The sequence below is a fragment of the Bubalus kerabau genome, chromosome 3 (genome assembly GCF_029407905.1).
Source record: "Bubalus kerabau isolate K-KA32 ecotype Philippines breed swamp buffalo chromosome 3, PCC_UOA_SB_1v2, whole genome shotgun sequence".
Lineage (NCBI taxonomy): Eukaryota > Metazoa > Chordata > Mammalia > Artiodactyla > Bovidae > Bubalus > Bubalus kerabau.
The window spans coordinates 12,528,862-12,546,385 of NC_073626.1; the positions used below are offsets into that span (position 1 = coordinate 12,528,862).

At 41.0% G+C, this 17,524-nt stretch overlaps 1 protein-coding gene across 1 annotated transcript in view; it reads left to right on the plus strand.

The window, feature by feature from the left end:
• The window catches only part of CAP2 (cyclase associated actin cytoskeleton regulatory protein 2), a 135,471-nt gene extending 123,945 nt beyond the window's left edge, over positions 1 to 11,526 (plus strand). Inside the window, exons 12-13 of the mRNA XM_055570702.1 lie at positions 4,869 to 5,009; positions 10,100 to 11,526. Of these exons, the coding sequence (XP_055426677.1) occupies positions 4,869 to 5,009; positions 10,100 to 10,210 (252 nt within the window). The 3' untranslated portion in view covers positions 10,211 to 11,526. The remainder of the gene's footprint in view (positions 1 to 4,868; positions 5,010 to 10,099) is intronic.
• Positions 11,527 to 17,524: the final 5,998 nt, after the last annotated feature.

A 17,524-nucleotide genomic window follows, 5' to 3' on the forward strand; every position in this document is an offset into this window, starting at 1 on the left:
TAAGTGGTCCTTTCAACCTTGCCCAGCCACCACCAGACCATCCCTTCTGTTTACAAGGGGCCTTCCATGTCCAACTAGAAAACTCTTACTGTCTTTTCTCTAGACACAGCTCTGTCTTCACCTCCTCTCTGAAGCCCTCTCTTAACAGTGTTAATTCCCCCTTTTCACCCTCTTATAACCCACCCTGTTTTGCACAGCAATTACAAGTTTACCACTTCTATTTCAGGAACAGCTAATTAATCTTTACAGTTCTAGAAATTTGCATAATACCTGCACACAGTAGGTATTCAGTAAATGTTTGATCGAGTGAGTGATTGGAATGAATCAACTAATGAATGAATCAAAATGGTAAGAGATTCACTTTCATAGTACCCTGCCAAAGAGGATGTTATTCCCTCAGGAAAAAAAGGGATTCTGGATAAAGTTTTTCTGAAGAGTCAATGAGATTATCAGCAAAACAACCTGGAAAGTAGGATTGGAATTGAATTTGCAAAAGAGAAGAAAATCTGCACTGTTTAAGCAATTTTAATTTAGCCAAATGGGATTTTATAATATGCCCAAAGCTAAATGACTTCTTACTTTGGCCAACTGTAACTACTGTCTTTGATTATACCCTTTTCATATAGTTAATCACCCCTTATTATCTGATGTTTCCTGATAATGTTTGTTAGACTTGGCTTCCAGTTTTATAGATGGTTCTCTTTGGCTTTACTAGGCTTTTCACCATTGTCTCTTTTAACTGAAGTAGTACATTCCATAGTTGGCACATACGTGGAGATATATTTTAGGACCCTCCATGCAGAGAAAAAAAATCTAATCTCTACCTCATACCGTACATGAAAAGTGAAGTCCTAATTGTGAAAAGAAATACTTTTAAACTTTGAGAATAAAATATAGAAGAAAAGGACAAATGAATTTAACGTCATTAAAATATATGTGTTCAACAGAAGACATCAGATGCAAAGCTAAAAGACAAGGCATGGATTGAAGAAAGATACTTGCAATGCAGATTATCCAAAAGGTTTATAACCAGAATTTATAAAGTTAACACAAATCAAATAGAAGAAGACTAACCACCCAACAGAAAAATGGACAAAGAATATTAAGGCAATTCAGAGGAGGAAAAACTGAAGTGTTTGATAAATACATGAAAATATGCATAACCTGCCTAATAGAAGAAGAAATGCAGATTAATTGGGTATGTCCTCTTATACTCATCAGTTTTGAATTCAGGCTGTGCTTACTTTGCAAAGGGCTTGTGAGCTGAAACTCATGCATGTCGGAACTGTGCAATTTGAGGACTGCCTATATATTAAAAAGTCTCCTGGTATGAAAGTTGTTACGAGAATCCTGATACATCAGTGTTGAAAGAGCAAAGCTATTACACTCACCACGCAGAGAAATTGGCACCATGTAATAAAGTCAAAGATAGTCATAGCCTGTAACTGAGCAATTTCACTCTTGGGCGTGTGCACCTAAGAAGCTCCAATACATATGTTGATGAGACGTGTAAAACTGTTTATTGCAGTATTATTCATAATGGCAATAAAACCCAGAACAATTTAAATGTCCAACAGCTGATAAATGAAGAAATAAATCCACCTAATAGAATACTGTATAATAGTTAAAATAATTGAATACACTTACATGTTTAAAAACAGGGAAATCTCAAAAGCAACCTTGAGTGATAAAGGCAAATTACAGAACAACAGGCATTGTATAATGTGTCCCTTTATATAAAGATCAAAGACATGCAAAACAGTATGCACATGTTAAATATACTCATGCAGGCTTGAGTTCACCTCAGGAAACAGGCCTGCTGTCAACTGTAAACACAAAATTCAGAAGAGTGGTTAAGTCTGTGGAGGGAATAAGGGAGGACAGGGAGATGGTGGATGGTATAGAGGGGGTTTCAACTATAGTATAAGATTATAGCTCTAAAAATAAGGCAAATAAGCCAAAAAGTTAAATTCTGATAAAGCTGTTTAACAGACATATATATATATATATGTATATGCATATTTGTTTTATTATTCTTTGTGTGCTCCCATGTTTGAAATATATCCTAGTTTTTTCGAAGCTATGAGCCTTAAAATAACCTGGAAGGATGAATCATGGTTATCTGTCCAAGAGGGATAGAAACTTGGCAGCCTGGCTCAGGAACAAGAGAGAGACATTTTACTGAACACTTCTCAAACTTCTGGATCTTCAAACCAAGTGAATTTCATTACCTATTTAAAACATTTAATAAACTATTTTAAAAGGGCCCGGACACAATGAAGACGGAAAGCAGATTAGTTCAGGCTGCCTGGCGATGAGGACAAATTGACTATAAATGGGCAATGGGGATATTTGGGGGATGATGGAAATAGTCTAAAACTGAATTGAACAGACGGTTACATGAATTTACTGAGTACCATTAAACTGTACACTTAAAGCAGGTGAATTTTATGTTTGCACATTTTACTTCGATAATGCTATTTAAAAGATTCCAAGGGGATTTCCCTGGTGGTCCAGTGGCTAAGACTCCATGCTCCCAATTCAGGGGGCCCAGGTTCAAACCCTCATCAGGAAACTAGATCCCACATGCTGCAACCAAGAATTCACATGATGCAATTAAAGATCCTGAATGCCCAGGCTTCCGTGGTGGCTCAGTGGTGAGGAATCTGCCTGCTAATGCAAGAGACATGGGTTCGATCCCTGATCTGGAAAGATACAACATGCAGAGGCGCATCTGAGTCCATGTGCCAGAACTTTTGATGAACCTGTGCTCTAGAGACCAGGACCCACGACTACTGAGCCCGTGTGCTGCAACTGATGAAGCTCACGCCGCCTAGAGCCCGTGCTCTGCAGCAAGTGAAGCCACCACAGCAAGAAGCCTGAGCACCACAGCGAGCGAGTCGTCTCCGCTCGCCGCAGCTAGAGAACGCTTGCGAACAGCAGCGAAGACCCAGCACAGTAAAATAAATAAATAAATAACTTTTTATAAAAAGATCCTGAATGCCACAACTAAGACCCGGCACAGCCACATTAATTAATTTTAAAAGATTGAAAGGAAGAAAAGGACATGGATTCGTGTGATTTAGTTCAGTTATTTTGTTTTTTTGGCAAACTATCCCAGAAAAAAAAAATAGTACAAATTGTGGGAGAGAGAAGAGACTTAAGATATTATGTGGAAATTTTTAAAATTTTTATAGAAAAATAAATTGAAGAAAAAGAAAGTTAATACAGATACATGCATTAAATGCTACAGCATTGGTCTGGGCAAGGCCACATATCACCTGTCACTCAACAGAGAAGCTACTTGTTAGCCCAGTTCTCCTGATAAGAAGCAATCTCTTCTCAAAATGTTTACAGACGACAAGGGATAAAAGGCATATATTGTATGTAATTTGCTCTAAGGAAATACTGACTAAGATGCTGTGGAAATGACAGTTCTTATCCTATCAGGACTATTTTTTTAAATTGTACTGTTTTTCAGATTTTTCATAGATGTTCTAGCATTTGTAAGGTAATACAGTGATACATAAACAAAACTAAAATGTCTGTGCGTACTAGGCTATCCTCATGAGACCCCGCTCTGTCTCATAAATGAATTGCCTAAGACACCCTGACAAATTACTTGCATTCCCTTTGCTTGCCAGGTATTCATACAGTTCTGGGCAGTATGGAAATCCTCTCCATCATTATAAAATAAATCTAGAAATTGTCAAAACATTACTGCTGACACATTCTTGATATATAGATATAGGTATTATTTTATTTAATTTATGGCAAAGCCTTGTTGCTTAGCTGACCTTAAACTACCTCTGCCTTTTTTTTTCCCTTGCGGTGGCTCAGTTCCAACTCAGTGTCCAGTTTCTACGGGGAGAGGAGAAAACAGAGCAGTGTGGTGGCCTGGCTGGGCTCCCCCAAGGAGTTCTTTACATCACCTGCACCATCACAAGCCTTGCTCTTTAATTTGCAACCCAGTCTTTTCTTCAGAGTGAAAGAGGAGATGTTTTTATCGCTTCAGTTACCATTACAAGAAGGAAAATTATAGAGTTGTAATATGGTCGCTGGGGGAACAGTCTGTCCCTGTAGAGATTTGGGGGTGGGGGGCGGGGGGGCAGCTATGTCTGAAAACAGGACTGTAAAAAAGAAATTTTAAACTGATCAGAATTTTTATAGCACTTGATATTTGTAATAATACAAAGAACCACCTCCTCTTGTGTATGATACTATTTACCCATACAATGAGTGGCCTGAACCAAGTCTCCAGTTTGGGCTCCTGAAATGAATACATTTCAAAATACCTAGACACTCTTTATCTCATTTAAGCTCCGCATTCAGCCAGTGTGATTTTTATCTAGCAAAGGACTTATGTGAGAAGAATTGTAGTGATTTTTACTTATTCTTACTTAGATTGAGGAAAAAAATCTACTCATTTACAGAATAATTTACTCTTGAAGGACAGTATTCATGCGTGTTTTCATCCAAGTTGCCTAGAGATGTGTCAAAACTAAAATTTTAAGCACATAAAAGCAAAAGCATCTTATTTCTTTTATCATGAAATCAAATATATGCTTCATTTCCACTAATAGGGTTGTGAAGCATCTTCTGAACATTTAGCTGCTGTTTTCAAATTAGTCCCTTTGTTTTGTGTCAGGAAAGAGACCCTGAGGTTTGAGAATCCCCTGGTGTAGTCCATTCATTCTGTCCCCAAATGACACCTATTAATTCACCGTGGAGACACTGTCGTCAACCAGCCTCCCCAACCCTGACCGAGCTATTCCTAACGCTTGCTTAGGCCCGTGGACTGTACTTATTTGGGGATATTGGAATTTCTATTTATTTGCTTTGGCCCTAGATTTTTTTTTCTATTTCAGGTAATGGGGAAAGTGCCAACAATTTCCATTAATAAGACAGAAGGCTGCCACATATACCTCAGTGAAGATGCGTTAGACTGTGAGATTGTGAGTGCCAAGTCATCTGAAATGAATATACTTATCCCTCAGGATGGTGATTATGTAAGTACCTTTTAGAAGACTGTAAAGAAGTTTTCATGATTAACATTCTTAGAGACTGATTAGTCACCTACCAACCTTTGAGCTTCCTGTGTAGAAAAATTTGCAGTTAAGAAAGGAACTCAAGAGAATGGCCTTTCACAATTCGGCTCCCCTGTTAGTTTCTTGACTGTGCCCAGTCCTGGATTTGTGGTTCTCAAAGTGGTTTCCTAATAATTACCTTAATGGGCTGCTGCTGCTGCTGCTGCTGCTGCGTCGCTTCAGTCGTGTCCAACTCTGTGCGACCCCATGGACGGCAGCCCACCAGGCTCCTCCATCCATGGGATTTTCCAGGCAAGAATACCAGAGTGGGGTGCCATTGCCTTCTCCACCTTAATGGGCTAGCTTTCATCAAATAGTAAGGGCCCTTGTGCCTCAGATGGTAAGAATCTGCCTGCAGTGCAGGAGACCTGGGCTCAATCCCTGAGTCGGGAAGATCCCCTGGAAAAGGAAATGGCAACTCACTCCCATATTCTTGCCTAGAGAATCCCATGGACAGAGGAGCCTGGCAAGCCACAATCCATGGGGTCGCAAAGAGTCAGAAACGACTGAGTGACTAACACATCATCATCATCATCAAATAGTAGACCAGGTGTCTGAGCTTATTTTACTAGGACTCATTATTTTCCTTTGGTATGATGGGGGCACGGGCTTCCTGGTGGCTCAGATGGTAAAGAATCTGCCTACAATGCAGGAAACCTGAGTTCAGTCCCTGGTAGGGAAGACCTCCTGGAGAAGGGAATGGCAGTGCACCCCAGTATTCTTGCCTGGAGAATCCCATGGACAGGGGAGCCTGGAGGGCTACCGTCCACAGGGTCACAAAGAGTAGGACACGACTGAGGGACTGACACATGGTGGGGGCAAAAGGGAAGAAGGAGAAATGCTTTGGGGGCAAGCAGAGGGAAAGGAGGTAATAATAAGTGAACCTATTTGTACAGTGGTTCTCAAACCCAGCATGAGAACCAGCTAAGGATTTCTCTGGCTGTTGAGTGGTTAAGATGCAGTGCTTCCAAGGCAGGTCGATCCTTGGTCAGGGAACTAAGATTCCACTTGCCACGTGGCACAGTCAAAAATTAAAAAAAAAAAAAAAATCAGCTGGGAAACATGATGAAAATACCAGGTCCCAAACTTTGCACCGAGAGGTTAGAATCAGGAGGATTGGAATGGGGTCCAGGAATCCGTGGTTTAATATATCCCAGATGATTCTGATGCCATCAGCCCATCCAGTGGCCTTCTGAGAAACACTCACCTAAGCTACCAGGTATTTTCTTTGTCTCTTCTCCTCACCAAAGCAGTTTCTAAAAGGTGCAAGCCCATAGTCTCACACTGAAAAGGAAGTATAAACAGATACACTTTTTGTGCCACACAATGTGGTGGACTTGCTGGTTGTTGCCATTTGGTGGCAAGTTATTAATATTTCTTCCTACTAGTCTTTGCTTCTTGAAAGAGAAATAAATCCAGAAATCATTCCCTCTGGTTCTAACTGTACAAGGAAGCAGTGAACCAGGGAAGGATGGGATAAAATGTAACTTAGCCAGGCACACCTTTGAAAGGGGAGCCCCCACAGCCCCATCAGCCTGTGGGTCAGTCACCGGCGGTCTGCACAGCAGTCAGCACTTGGGTTAATGTCTTTAAGCAGACAGTGAGATTGCTGCCATGTTTTCAGTAAGCCCTTTTCAGGCGCACACCACACACTGCTGCCCAGAATTCACTATTTAAGTCTGAAAAGCAAAACTGCAAGCACTGGGCCATGCTACATGAGGTATTCAGACTGCCTAACCCTGAGCTAGAAAGCATCTCGTCTCGGGCTCTCCACCTGAAGAAGCTACTGAAGAGCTGAAGTCAATACAGAGCAGCTTCAGAAGAAGGAAGCCAAAAATTAGGGAGACGCTTACTCCTTGGAAGGAAAGTTATGACCAACCTAGATAGCATATTCAAAAGCAGAGACATTACTTTGCCAACAAAGGTTCGTCTAGTCAAGGCTATGGTTTTTCCTGTGGTCATGTATGGATGTGAGAGTTGGACTATGAAGAAGGCTGAGCGCCGAAGAATTGATGCTTTTGAACTGTGGTGTTGGAGAAGACTCTTGAGAGTCCCTTGGACTGCAAGGAGATCCAACCAGTCCATTCTGAAGGAGATCAGCCCTGGGTGTTCTTTGGAAGGAATGATGCTAAAGCTGAAACTCCAATACTTTGGCCACCTCATGCGAAGAGTTGACTCATTGGAAAAGACTCTGATGCTGGGAGGGATTGGGGGCAAGAGGAAAAGGGGATGACAGAGGATGAGATGGCTGGATGGCATCACTGACTCGATGGACATGAGTCTGAGTGAACTCCGGGAGTTGGTGATGGACAGGGAGGCCTGGTGTGCTGCGATTCATGGGGTCGCAAAGAGTCGGACACGACTGAGCGACTGATCTGATCTGAAGCAGAAGGTTCAGCTGCAGGGGAACTGGATCTGCTAAGAAAAACTGTGAGGGTTTGCACAAGCACTCCAGGCTAATTAAACTAGAACCCCTGGATGTGGTACCCCGACATCTGTCTTGGTTAAAGCTTCCTTGGTGATTCCAGTGTGGAGCCAAGATTGAGATCCAATGACCTAAAGGATGAGTAGAGCTCAAAACTTAAGCTTTCATGCTGAGAGTGTCGTCTCCCCTCAATAGGTGAATTGTCTGTGCCCTCAGTGCATGGGCCCTCAGTGCGTTTTCCCGTTGGAGGTAGCAGGGAGCAATAGCGAGGTCCTGCCGTGGGCATGGTAATCTGGCAGTGGAGGGTGGGAAGGACTCATCCGAAAGAAATCAGTCTCCCAGAGAAGATCTGTCATCCCATTGCTATCACGGCACTGCCAAGAAAGATCGGGAACAGCTGTAGTACAGTTATGATCGAAGAGGCGCCTTCACTCTGGAGCATTCTCCGCCTGGCTTGGTGCTTAAGAGCAAACACCAAGCCTGGTTTACTCGTGAAGAGCCCCAGAAGGGGTGTTGGACACACACACACACACACACACACACACACACACTTATTCAGACTGTAGCTTCTTTGCTTCACGGTAAGACTCCATTGCAGGGAATTCCTGGTGGTCCAGTGGTTAAGACTCGGTGCTTTCACTGCCATGGGTCCACTTTCCATCCCTGGCCAGGGAACTAAGATCCCACAAACCAAGGAATTGTTGTTGAGTCGCTAAGTCGTGTCTGACGCTTGGCAGCCCCAGGAACTACAAGCACACCAGGCTTCCCTGTCCTTCACTATCTCCCGGAGTTTGCTCAAATTCATGTCCAAGGAGAGCAGCCAAAAAAGAAAAATAAAAGACTCCTTTCCAAATTTCACTTGAGAATTCATAACAGAAAGGGCTTTCCCTTTAAAGTAAATAAATAAATAGCTTCTTACAAAAGAAACAGCTGGATCCTACATCAAGGAAGCTATGTGTCCATGTGTGTTTTCCACTGAAACATCACATCTCACCAACAGATGAGCACCAGCCCTTCAAACTGTGGTTTGTACAGGAAGTCCAGAGAGGCCACAAAACCAGAAGCAAGGAGACTGCTCCTCACCTTCGTTTTCTGCTCTCTTCTGTAATGACTGGGGACTCACTCTCTACGGAAAGGAGAGACCCCAAGCTAATTTTATTTTGTCTAGTCTACAATTTTTAATGCTTTTTAAAAAAATCATGTGGTTATGGCTCACGAAGCTTGAGGGATCTTAGTTCCCCGACCAAGGGTTGAACCAGCACCCCCTGCAATGGAAGCCCAGAATCCTAACCACTGGCATGCTAATTCGCTTCAGTCATGTCCAGTTCTGTGAGCCTATGGACTATAGCCCACCAGGCTCCTCTATCCACGGAATTCTCCAGGCAAATACTGGAGTGGGTTGCCATGCCCTCCTCCAGGGGATCTTCCCTATCTAGGGATCGAACCTGCATCTCTTATGTCTCCTGCATTGGCAGGCGGGTTCTTTACTACTTAGCGCCACCTGGGGAGCCCCCTAACCACTGGACTACCAGGGAATTCCCTATTCTGCATTTTTCTTTGTGTATGTGTGAGTGTGTGAGGGAGGGAGGAGGATATGGTGTGTAGTGTATCTGGGTGGCATGTGTGTGTGTATTTCCCAATGGAAAGAGTAGGAAAGCAGGATGTATAACAAATGTATATGCAACTTGCAGCACATTTTTATATGTCATCAAAGAGTAGATAGATATAACCCTGGGACAAAGCCCTTATCAATGTGACTGGGGAGCAGCCTCAGCATCCCCTGGGGGCTTGTTGAAAACATGGACTGTCATCCTATGTCCTTGATCTACTGAATCAGAGTCTGCCTTTCAACAAGGTCCCCAGGTGATGGCTGTGCATGTTTGAGTCTGGTGCAGAGTCACGGGTAGGAGAGGATGTCTAAGGTTTGAATTCTGGCTGCTCAGAGGCTTGACCTCTCAGGCCTCTGTTTCCTGTAGGTGGCATTTCAATAATATCTAGTTCTTAGTGTTCTTGTCGGAGAAGGCAATGGCAGCCCACTCCAGTGTTCTTGCCTGGAGAATCCCAGGGATGGTGGAGCCTGGTGGGCTGCCGTCTATGGGGTCGTACAGAGTCAGACACAACTGAAGCGATTTAGCAGCAGCAGCAGCAGTGTTCTTATAGAGATTAACTTGAGTTCATTCATACCTGGTGTTCCACAGAACACCTGGTCCTTAGTAAGTTCTGGCATTAATGAGGATGCTGGCAGGCAGTCACAGAGCTGTCGTATGACCATGCAGGTTTGGGTTCTCTAAAATGTCTTTGTCCATCATGTAACAAGGCTTCCCTGGTGGCTCCTGCCAATGCAGGAGACGCAGGTTTGATCCTTGGGTCGGGAAGATTGCCTGGAGAAGGAAATGGCAACCCAGTCCAGTATTCTGGGCTGGGAAATCCCATGGACAGGAGAACAGTCCCATGGACTGGCGGGCTACAGTCCATGGGGTTGCAAAGAGTCAGACACACCTGAGTGACTGAGCATGACACTAATCAGCCATCCATCAGTTTGCAAAGCCTTGGTTTAAATAATCTTGCTCTTATTGCTTTTTTCCAGAGAGAATTTCCTGTTCCTGAACAGTTCAAGACAGCCTGGGATGGAGCCAAGCTAATCACTGAACCTACAGAAATCATGGTTTCTGAGAGACCACCAAAGCCCCTGACCTGAATCCCCACCCCAACATGAAAAAAAGAAAAATGAATAGCAGCAGCATTAAGGACCTAGAAGTTGCAGTAGCACCTACTGCTTTAGTTTTGGCCTCCAACGATTCTGTGCTGTATAAACAGCATCGTTTCTGGCACACCTCTGAGGGCTTTTGAAATATTTAACATTTCTTCATGATTTGCCTTTGTGTGTGATTTTGAGTTCCACATGATGACTTGTGAGCATTACATATTTAAAGGGAAAAAAAAAGAGAGAATTCTGTTCCCCTCATATCATTTTCACAGTAGCTGAAAGGTGAAGGTACTGCATGGCTCACTTTTACACTTAGGTTTAATTGCTAGTTGAAAAATAAAACCTTTGGGAATCTAAGATGTACATTTTTATCTTTTAGGCAATTTCCATATATATAGTAGTAGTATACTCTAAAAAGGTACGATTTCTGTTTTCTTATTTTTACCACCTTTATCAGCATGAATACACTGCCAGCCTGAATACATATTTGTTTTAAAAACATAAAGTTCCGTACTAAGAACCATATCCAGTTTCTTGGTCCTTGAAAAGACCTGTATTCTTTACAGTTACAGAAAACCTAAAGTAAACTCTAATGATTCATCTTAAATATTTTTCTGCCATGTCACTTGGGAAACTTTTACTTCTCTGCATAAAGATTTTTATGCAAAAACATTGATAGGAAGAAGCAGGGTGTTTTTGTTTTGAGTTTTTCTAATACCTCAGAATTTTGCTCTAGGAACAAGCTCAGTGCTTGTTTTCCAGTTTTGAACCTGTGAGATATCAGATGCCTTGTAAGTGGTGTCTTTAACGTTTTATTATAGACTTCCTTCTTTTCCACTTGCCAGACTTGCTAACCAGTCTCAAAAATGAAAATTAAAAAGCCATAGTTATATTACAACTTTTAAAATCTAAAGAATTGTTTGTTGGCTTGGCTCGCTGCTCCTGCTTTGTGTTATTGATAGTACATGCTTTTTCCATAGAAGAGTAACTCTGATAATCCTTTTTATCTTTTTAGTATCTAATGCTGAAAGCCTGCAACTTCTTGGATCACTTGTAGTGAATTCTAGTATAATGCTTGCAGACCCAATACAAGCATATATATTGTGCCTATTACAGCCTTTGGAATACATCATTTCTGTTTTTTAAATATCTTCTATAACCATATAGTACTCAGATTACTAATGCTCGTGTACCACAGTTTTGCTATAAAAGTTTTTGTCCAAATGAATAATGTTGTGGCTTTAGTAAATATCTTTTTTTCAACAGTAAACTTATTCTGAAATAAAGTAAAATTCTAATTGTTTAAATACTGTGATGAATTCAGGGTGTTAACATTTTTTTTCCTCTTTGATTTGCCCTTTGCTCATATGTCAACTTTAGGAAAGAGAGCTGAGTCTTTCTAGTTGAATTAGAGAATTTATCCAGCATGCCATCAGCTTCCCTGAAGAACAGACTTCTTCTAAACATCAGATAAAGCCAAATGTAGTAGGAAGGACTGTCAGAAAATTTTAGAATCGACTTTTTTCTTTAATTGAAGTATAGTTGATTTGCACTATTGGATTAGTTTCAGGTATACAGCGTAGTGATTCAGTTATATTTTTTGCAGATTATATTCCATTACAGATTATTACACAATATTGACTATAATTCCCTATCCTATACAATAAATCCTCATTGCTTACCTGTTTTTCATATTGTAGTTTGTTGTTGTTTAGTCGCTAAGTCGTGTTCAACTCTTTTGCGACCCCATGGTCTGTTTCCTCCCAGGCTCCTCTGTCCATGAGAAGAAACTCTCGAAGGTCGTTAACTTTAGTGGCTTTATCTCATTTCTCATCCACTGAGAATTTTTTCCCCAATAATTTTATTTATTTATTTTTAGCTGTGCTGGGTCTCCATTGTTGCATGGGCTTTTCTCTAGTTGCTGTGAGCAGAGGCTACTCTGTAGTTGCCATGCACAGGCTTCTCACTGTGCTGGCTTCTCTTGTTTCTGAGCACAGGCTCTAGAGCGCAAGGCTTCAGAAGCTGTGCACGTGGGCTCAGGAGTTGTGGCTCCCGGCTCTGCAGCGCAGGCTGTAGTTGTGGCATATGGGCTTAGTTGCCCCCCAGCACGTGGGGTCTTCCTGGATCAGGGATTGAACCTGTGTCTCCTGCGTTGGCAGGCAGACTCTTTACCACTGAGCCATCAGGGAAGCCCTGAGATTCTTGATGCTGCCCTTTTCTCATTAAACTTCCTTTGATTTGGTGATACACAATATACTTCTCAGACTCTTGTCCCTTTTATCTTCCCCTTCCTCTCAAGTGCTCAGCCATCTCCCTTGACTTCATCTATCACCTTTATGTAGATGACTCCTCCAGATTCTTAACTCCAAGTATCCAGAGAGTATTTCAGTCTGCCTGTCCCAACTCCTTTCAACATGATAAGATGAATGCACATTGCCCACACATAGCATCTTTTCCTCATCTGCATTTCTAGTTTGAGTCATAGTCTCCTCATACCTTTCATCATAGATGTAAAATCAGCCATTTCCTGTGATAGGAAACACTGAAAGAGAACCATGAGCTAGAGAAAACCGTGGTTCAGTCTTCAACATGTTTAACTCAGCGCATCTTTATGATGCTTAATTGGAAGTGGAGATTAGACGGTTGAATATGGATTTGGAGTCTTTTCATTGTGTCTGATACCAAATTTTAAGGATCATTTCAGAAGTAAAATATATTTTAAAATGACTTTTATGAAACATGTTCATTTCCAAAGAATTATTTTAAACCATTGGCACTCTCTGTACCACTTGATATACAGATACAATTTTAAAGGCTTTAATTGCCTCAACCGAGACAAGTTGATTTTATAGTCTTTCACAGATTTCTTTTGCAAGTTTAACTATTTTAATGTTTCTGTGTGTGATGAAGCTTATATCTATGTTACAAGTGGAAAGTAAACCAACTCAGATCAGCCCTCAATAATTCATCCATATTTCTCCAATCATTTTTTATTCCTGTGCTGTTTAGTAACTTGGCACAGAATAGGTAACTAATGAAGGACTGTTTGCTTATTGGTAGAGAACTTTTTCCAGGTTTCCCTCCAGAACAAGGGATTTATATTTAAAGATAATTTTTGCCTAAAACTACAACTTTGAATATTTGGGTTCTAAGTCTACTTTTATTGTTTTTTAGGATCATCATAGTTTAAAAAAAAAAGATACCTCTTGCTGACATGAAGATCCAGATGAAATATGTCATCGACCATGCTTACTTAGCCATGATACTAATTATTCAGTCTCATTCACCAATATCACAAGGGTTTTTTAATTAAAATTCAATTAGTAACTTCCCATGGTGTCAGTATTTCATCCTGGAAGCTAATCACAAGATATACATTTAAACTTTTTTGTTATTTTAAATAATAATTCCTCACCCTCATTTCAGCTCCTAAGTCAGTAAACTTACAATAGGAAATCTTCCCATGAACATAACAGTTCTATAGATTTCTTTGGTAAGAGTGAGATTCATTTGGGAAGACTGCTTTCCTGCTCATGCTCTTCATGGGGCATAGTCACACCCACACATAAGGAATGGCATCCTTAGCAGGGGTGAGCTAATGGCACACATTGCCCAGCAGCCTGCCCTGTATACCACTGATATTCCCCTTCAACTGTAAAGCTATAGAGAAAAGATCAGAGTTAGTTACATGCAGTCAGTTCCGGGGCAGTGATTGCCTTCTGCAATCAAGCATGATAAAATCTATAATCCTTTATGGATTTTTGAAGACATTGTCCGGTAGCATTATAAAAGATGTATAGAAGTCCAGAGAAATTTTTTACAAGAGCCATGTACAATATGTATCTTCAGGAAAATGATACAAGTTTATGGAAACATATTTAAAGGGGGTGTAAGTTTTAGATATATATATTTTTGTTTTTCCATATCCTGAGATAGAGAAAAGTTGGATAAAATAACCAGGAGTTTCCTCCACCATTATGAACCTCACTTTTTTAGCTCTAACTGTAATGGCAAATCAAAACAGATTTTTATATTTATCTGACTAATGTAAGCAAAAAGAAAGCAATTGTATATGCCTATTGGGAAAGAAACAGTATTTGAAAACCTCAGGTATCCAAATTATCCATGCAAATTATCTGACTAAATAAGGGGTCACTACTTTACTATATGCTCATTCATGGGTCACATGTAATTATCTGAAGCCTTTAAGAAGAATGTTAATATAAGCCCATTCACTGGATGTGGCATTCAGGGGGTGATGTCCTAAGATTAACAATTAAAATCTGGTTCTCTAGAGAGTTATCAAAATGTTCCTTTGTTAGCATCTAAAATAATTACACCAGCAATATGGTCTATGTTCTGCAGGCTGTTTCTACCAACTGGCTAGACAACTATTTTCTCAAATTAATTCCATACTGTATAGTTTACAGAAATAAGTCTCTCTTCGACATCTACTAGACAGACATATTGCCAATAAAACTTATCTTCAGGGGGAAAAAAAAAGTTCAAGCTTCATTAACTCTTCACAAAAAGTAAGTGTTGCACTAATTAGAAAGAGCTTTGGCATGGAACCAGAAAATACAATCTTCATTCTGAATACGCCACTAACCAGAGATGTGCCCGCTTGACAAATACCTGTGACACCTTTAAAGACGTTATTCTTTTAATATGAGATCAGTGTGTCAAAATGTTTTTAAAATATAATTAAACAAAATACAACAAAACTGTGTCAGAGTCACTTAGTTGTCCACCAAAATCTATCCTTCTTTCCTTACTAGGCTACATTTCCCAGTCTCCACTGCAGTTTGATGGCCGTGAGAATAGATGCTCCTTGAGGGAATGTGAGTATTAAGAAACGCAAATCCCACTTCAGGACTTCATCTTTGAAGAGCACATATTTTCTTATCTTCTGTGTTTCCCTTCTACCAGTCATATCCTGAATGTGGCAACCAGCCTTAATCATGCAGATAACAATATGCTCCTGTTATGCAAGAATAACAATTAGAAGGAGCCTTGGTCCTTGAATCACAATATGGAAGACAGCCACCCACTGACCTGCTTTAAGCAATTACATGGGAGATAAACTTAATTTGTGGAGGGAATGATGCTGAAGCTGAAACTCCAGTACTTTGGCCACCTCATGCGAAGAGTTGACTCATTGGAAAAGACTCTGATACTGGAAGGGATTGGGGGCAGGAGGAGAAGGGGACGACAGAGGATGAAATGGCTGGATGGCATCACTGACTCGATGGACGTGAGTCTGAGTGAACTCCGGGAGTTGGTGATGGACAGGGAGGCCTGGCATGCTGCGATTCATGGGGTCGCAGAGCCGGACACGACTGAGCGATTGAACTGAACTGACTGAAGCTATTACACAGTTGGATTTATTTATCAGAGAACATTAACCTACCAAAATTAATATGCCAGCCAAGGAAGCCCATGTTTTTACTGATTCGGTCATTAGAAATACCTTTTAAAAATTTAAAAGGTGTAAAATGAGCATGTATCAGAAGAACATTGTAAGAATATTTTTATTAAAATATATATCAATTAAAAGAACTGTATTTGCATAAGTGTGCTCAGTCATATCTGACTCTTTGTGATGCCATGGACTGAAGTCCACCAGGCTCCTCTGTCCTTGGGATTTCCCAGGTAAGAATACTGGAGTGAGTTGTCATTTCCTTCTCCGGGGGAATCTTCCCACCCCAGGGTTTGAAGTCAAGTCTCTTGTGTCTCCTGCATTGGCAGGTGGATTCTTTACCACTATGCCACCTGGGAAACCCTATATTTGTACATAAAGGTGTGTATATATTGGATGAGAGACAATTTAGTATTGTTGTTACTGCTCAGTCTCTAAGTTGTGTCCAACTCTTTGCAACCACATAGACTGCAGCCCGCCAGGCTTCCCTGTCCTTCACTATCTCCCAGTTTGTTCAAACTCATGTCCATGAGTCAGTGATGCCATGCAACCATCTCATCCTCTGCCGCTCCCCCTTCTCCTCCTGCCCTCAGTCTTTCCCAGCATCAGGGTCCTTCCCATTGAGTCAATTTAGTATGGGTTAGTGGTTGAGAGTATGGATCCTAGTTTTATCATTTACTGGCTCTATGATTTTGAGGGAAAAAATCGCTTCTCTACACTTTGGTTTGTTTATCTTTAATGTAGCAATGATGATAATAGTATTTACCTTCTCTTTGGGTTGTTTTTGGGAGTAAATGAATTAATATATGTATCAGTTCAGTTCAGTCGCTCAGTCCTGTCCAAGTCTTTGCCACCCCATGAACCACAGCACGCCAGGCCTCCCTGTTCATCACCAATTCCCAGAGTTTACGCAAACCCATGTCCATTGAGTCAGTGATGCCATCCAACCATCTCATCCTCTGTCATCCCCTTCTCCTCCTGCCCTCAATCTTTCCCAGCATCAGGGTCTTTTCCAATGAGTCAGTTCTTTGCACCAGGTGGCCAAAGTATTGGAGTTTCAGCTTCAACATCAGTCCTTCCAATGAACACCCAGGACTGATCTCCTTTAGGATGGACTAGTTGGATCTCCTTGCAATCCAAGGACTCTCAAGAGTCTTCAACACCACAGTTCAAAAGCATCAATTCTTCTGCGCTCAGCTTTCTTTATAGTCCAACTCTCACATCCATACATGACCACTAGAAAAACCATAGCTTTGACTAGACAGACCTTTGTTGGCAAAGTAATGTCTCTGCTTTTTAATATGCTGTCTAGGTTGGTCATAACTTTCCTTCCAAGGAGTAAGCCTCTTTTAATTTCATGGCTGCAATCACCATCTGCAGTGATTTTGGAGCCCCCAAAAAGAAAGTCTGACACTGTTTCTACTGTTTCCCCATCTATTTCTCATGAAGTGATGGGACTGGATGCCATGATCTTAGTTTTCTGAATGTTGAGCTTTAAGCCAACTTTTTCACTCTCCTCTTTTGCTTTCATCAAGAGGCTCTTCCTCACTTTCTGCCATAAGGGTGGTGTCATCTGCATATCTGTGGTTATTGGTATTTCTCCCAGCAATCTTGATTCCAGCTTGTGCTTCCTCCAGCCCAGCATTTCTCATGATGTACTCTGCATATAAGTTAAATATATGTATACCACATAGTAGAAATTATAGATGTTTTAGTCAATATTATTTTCATCATCATTATAACAGAGAAAAATATAGAAAGGCTATCTTTGGAGTATGGGGTTAGAGGAGAAAAAATCTTCACTCTTTCTGTTCTTATTATTGTTTGAATTTATCAGACTAAACATGAGCACTTGATTATTACATTTCTTATAGTTCTTAGTGATT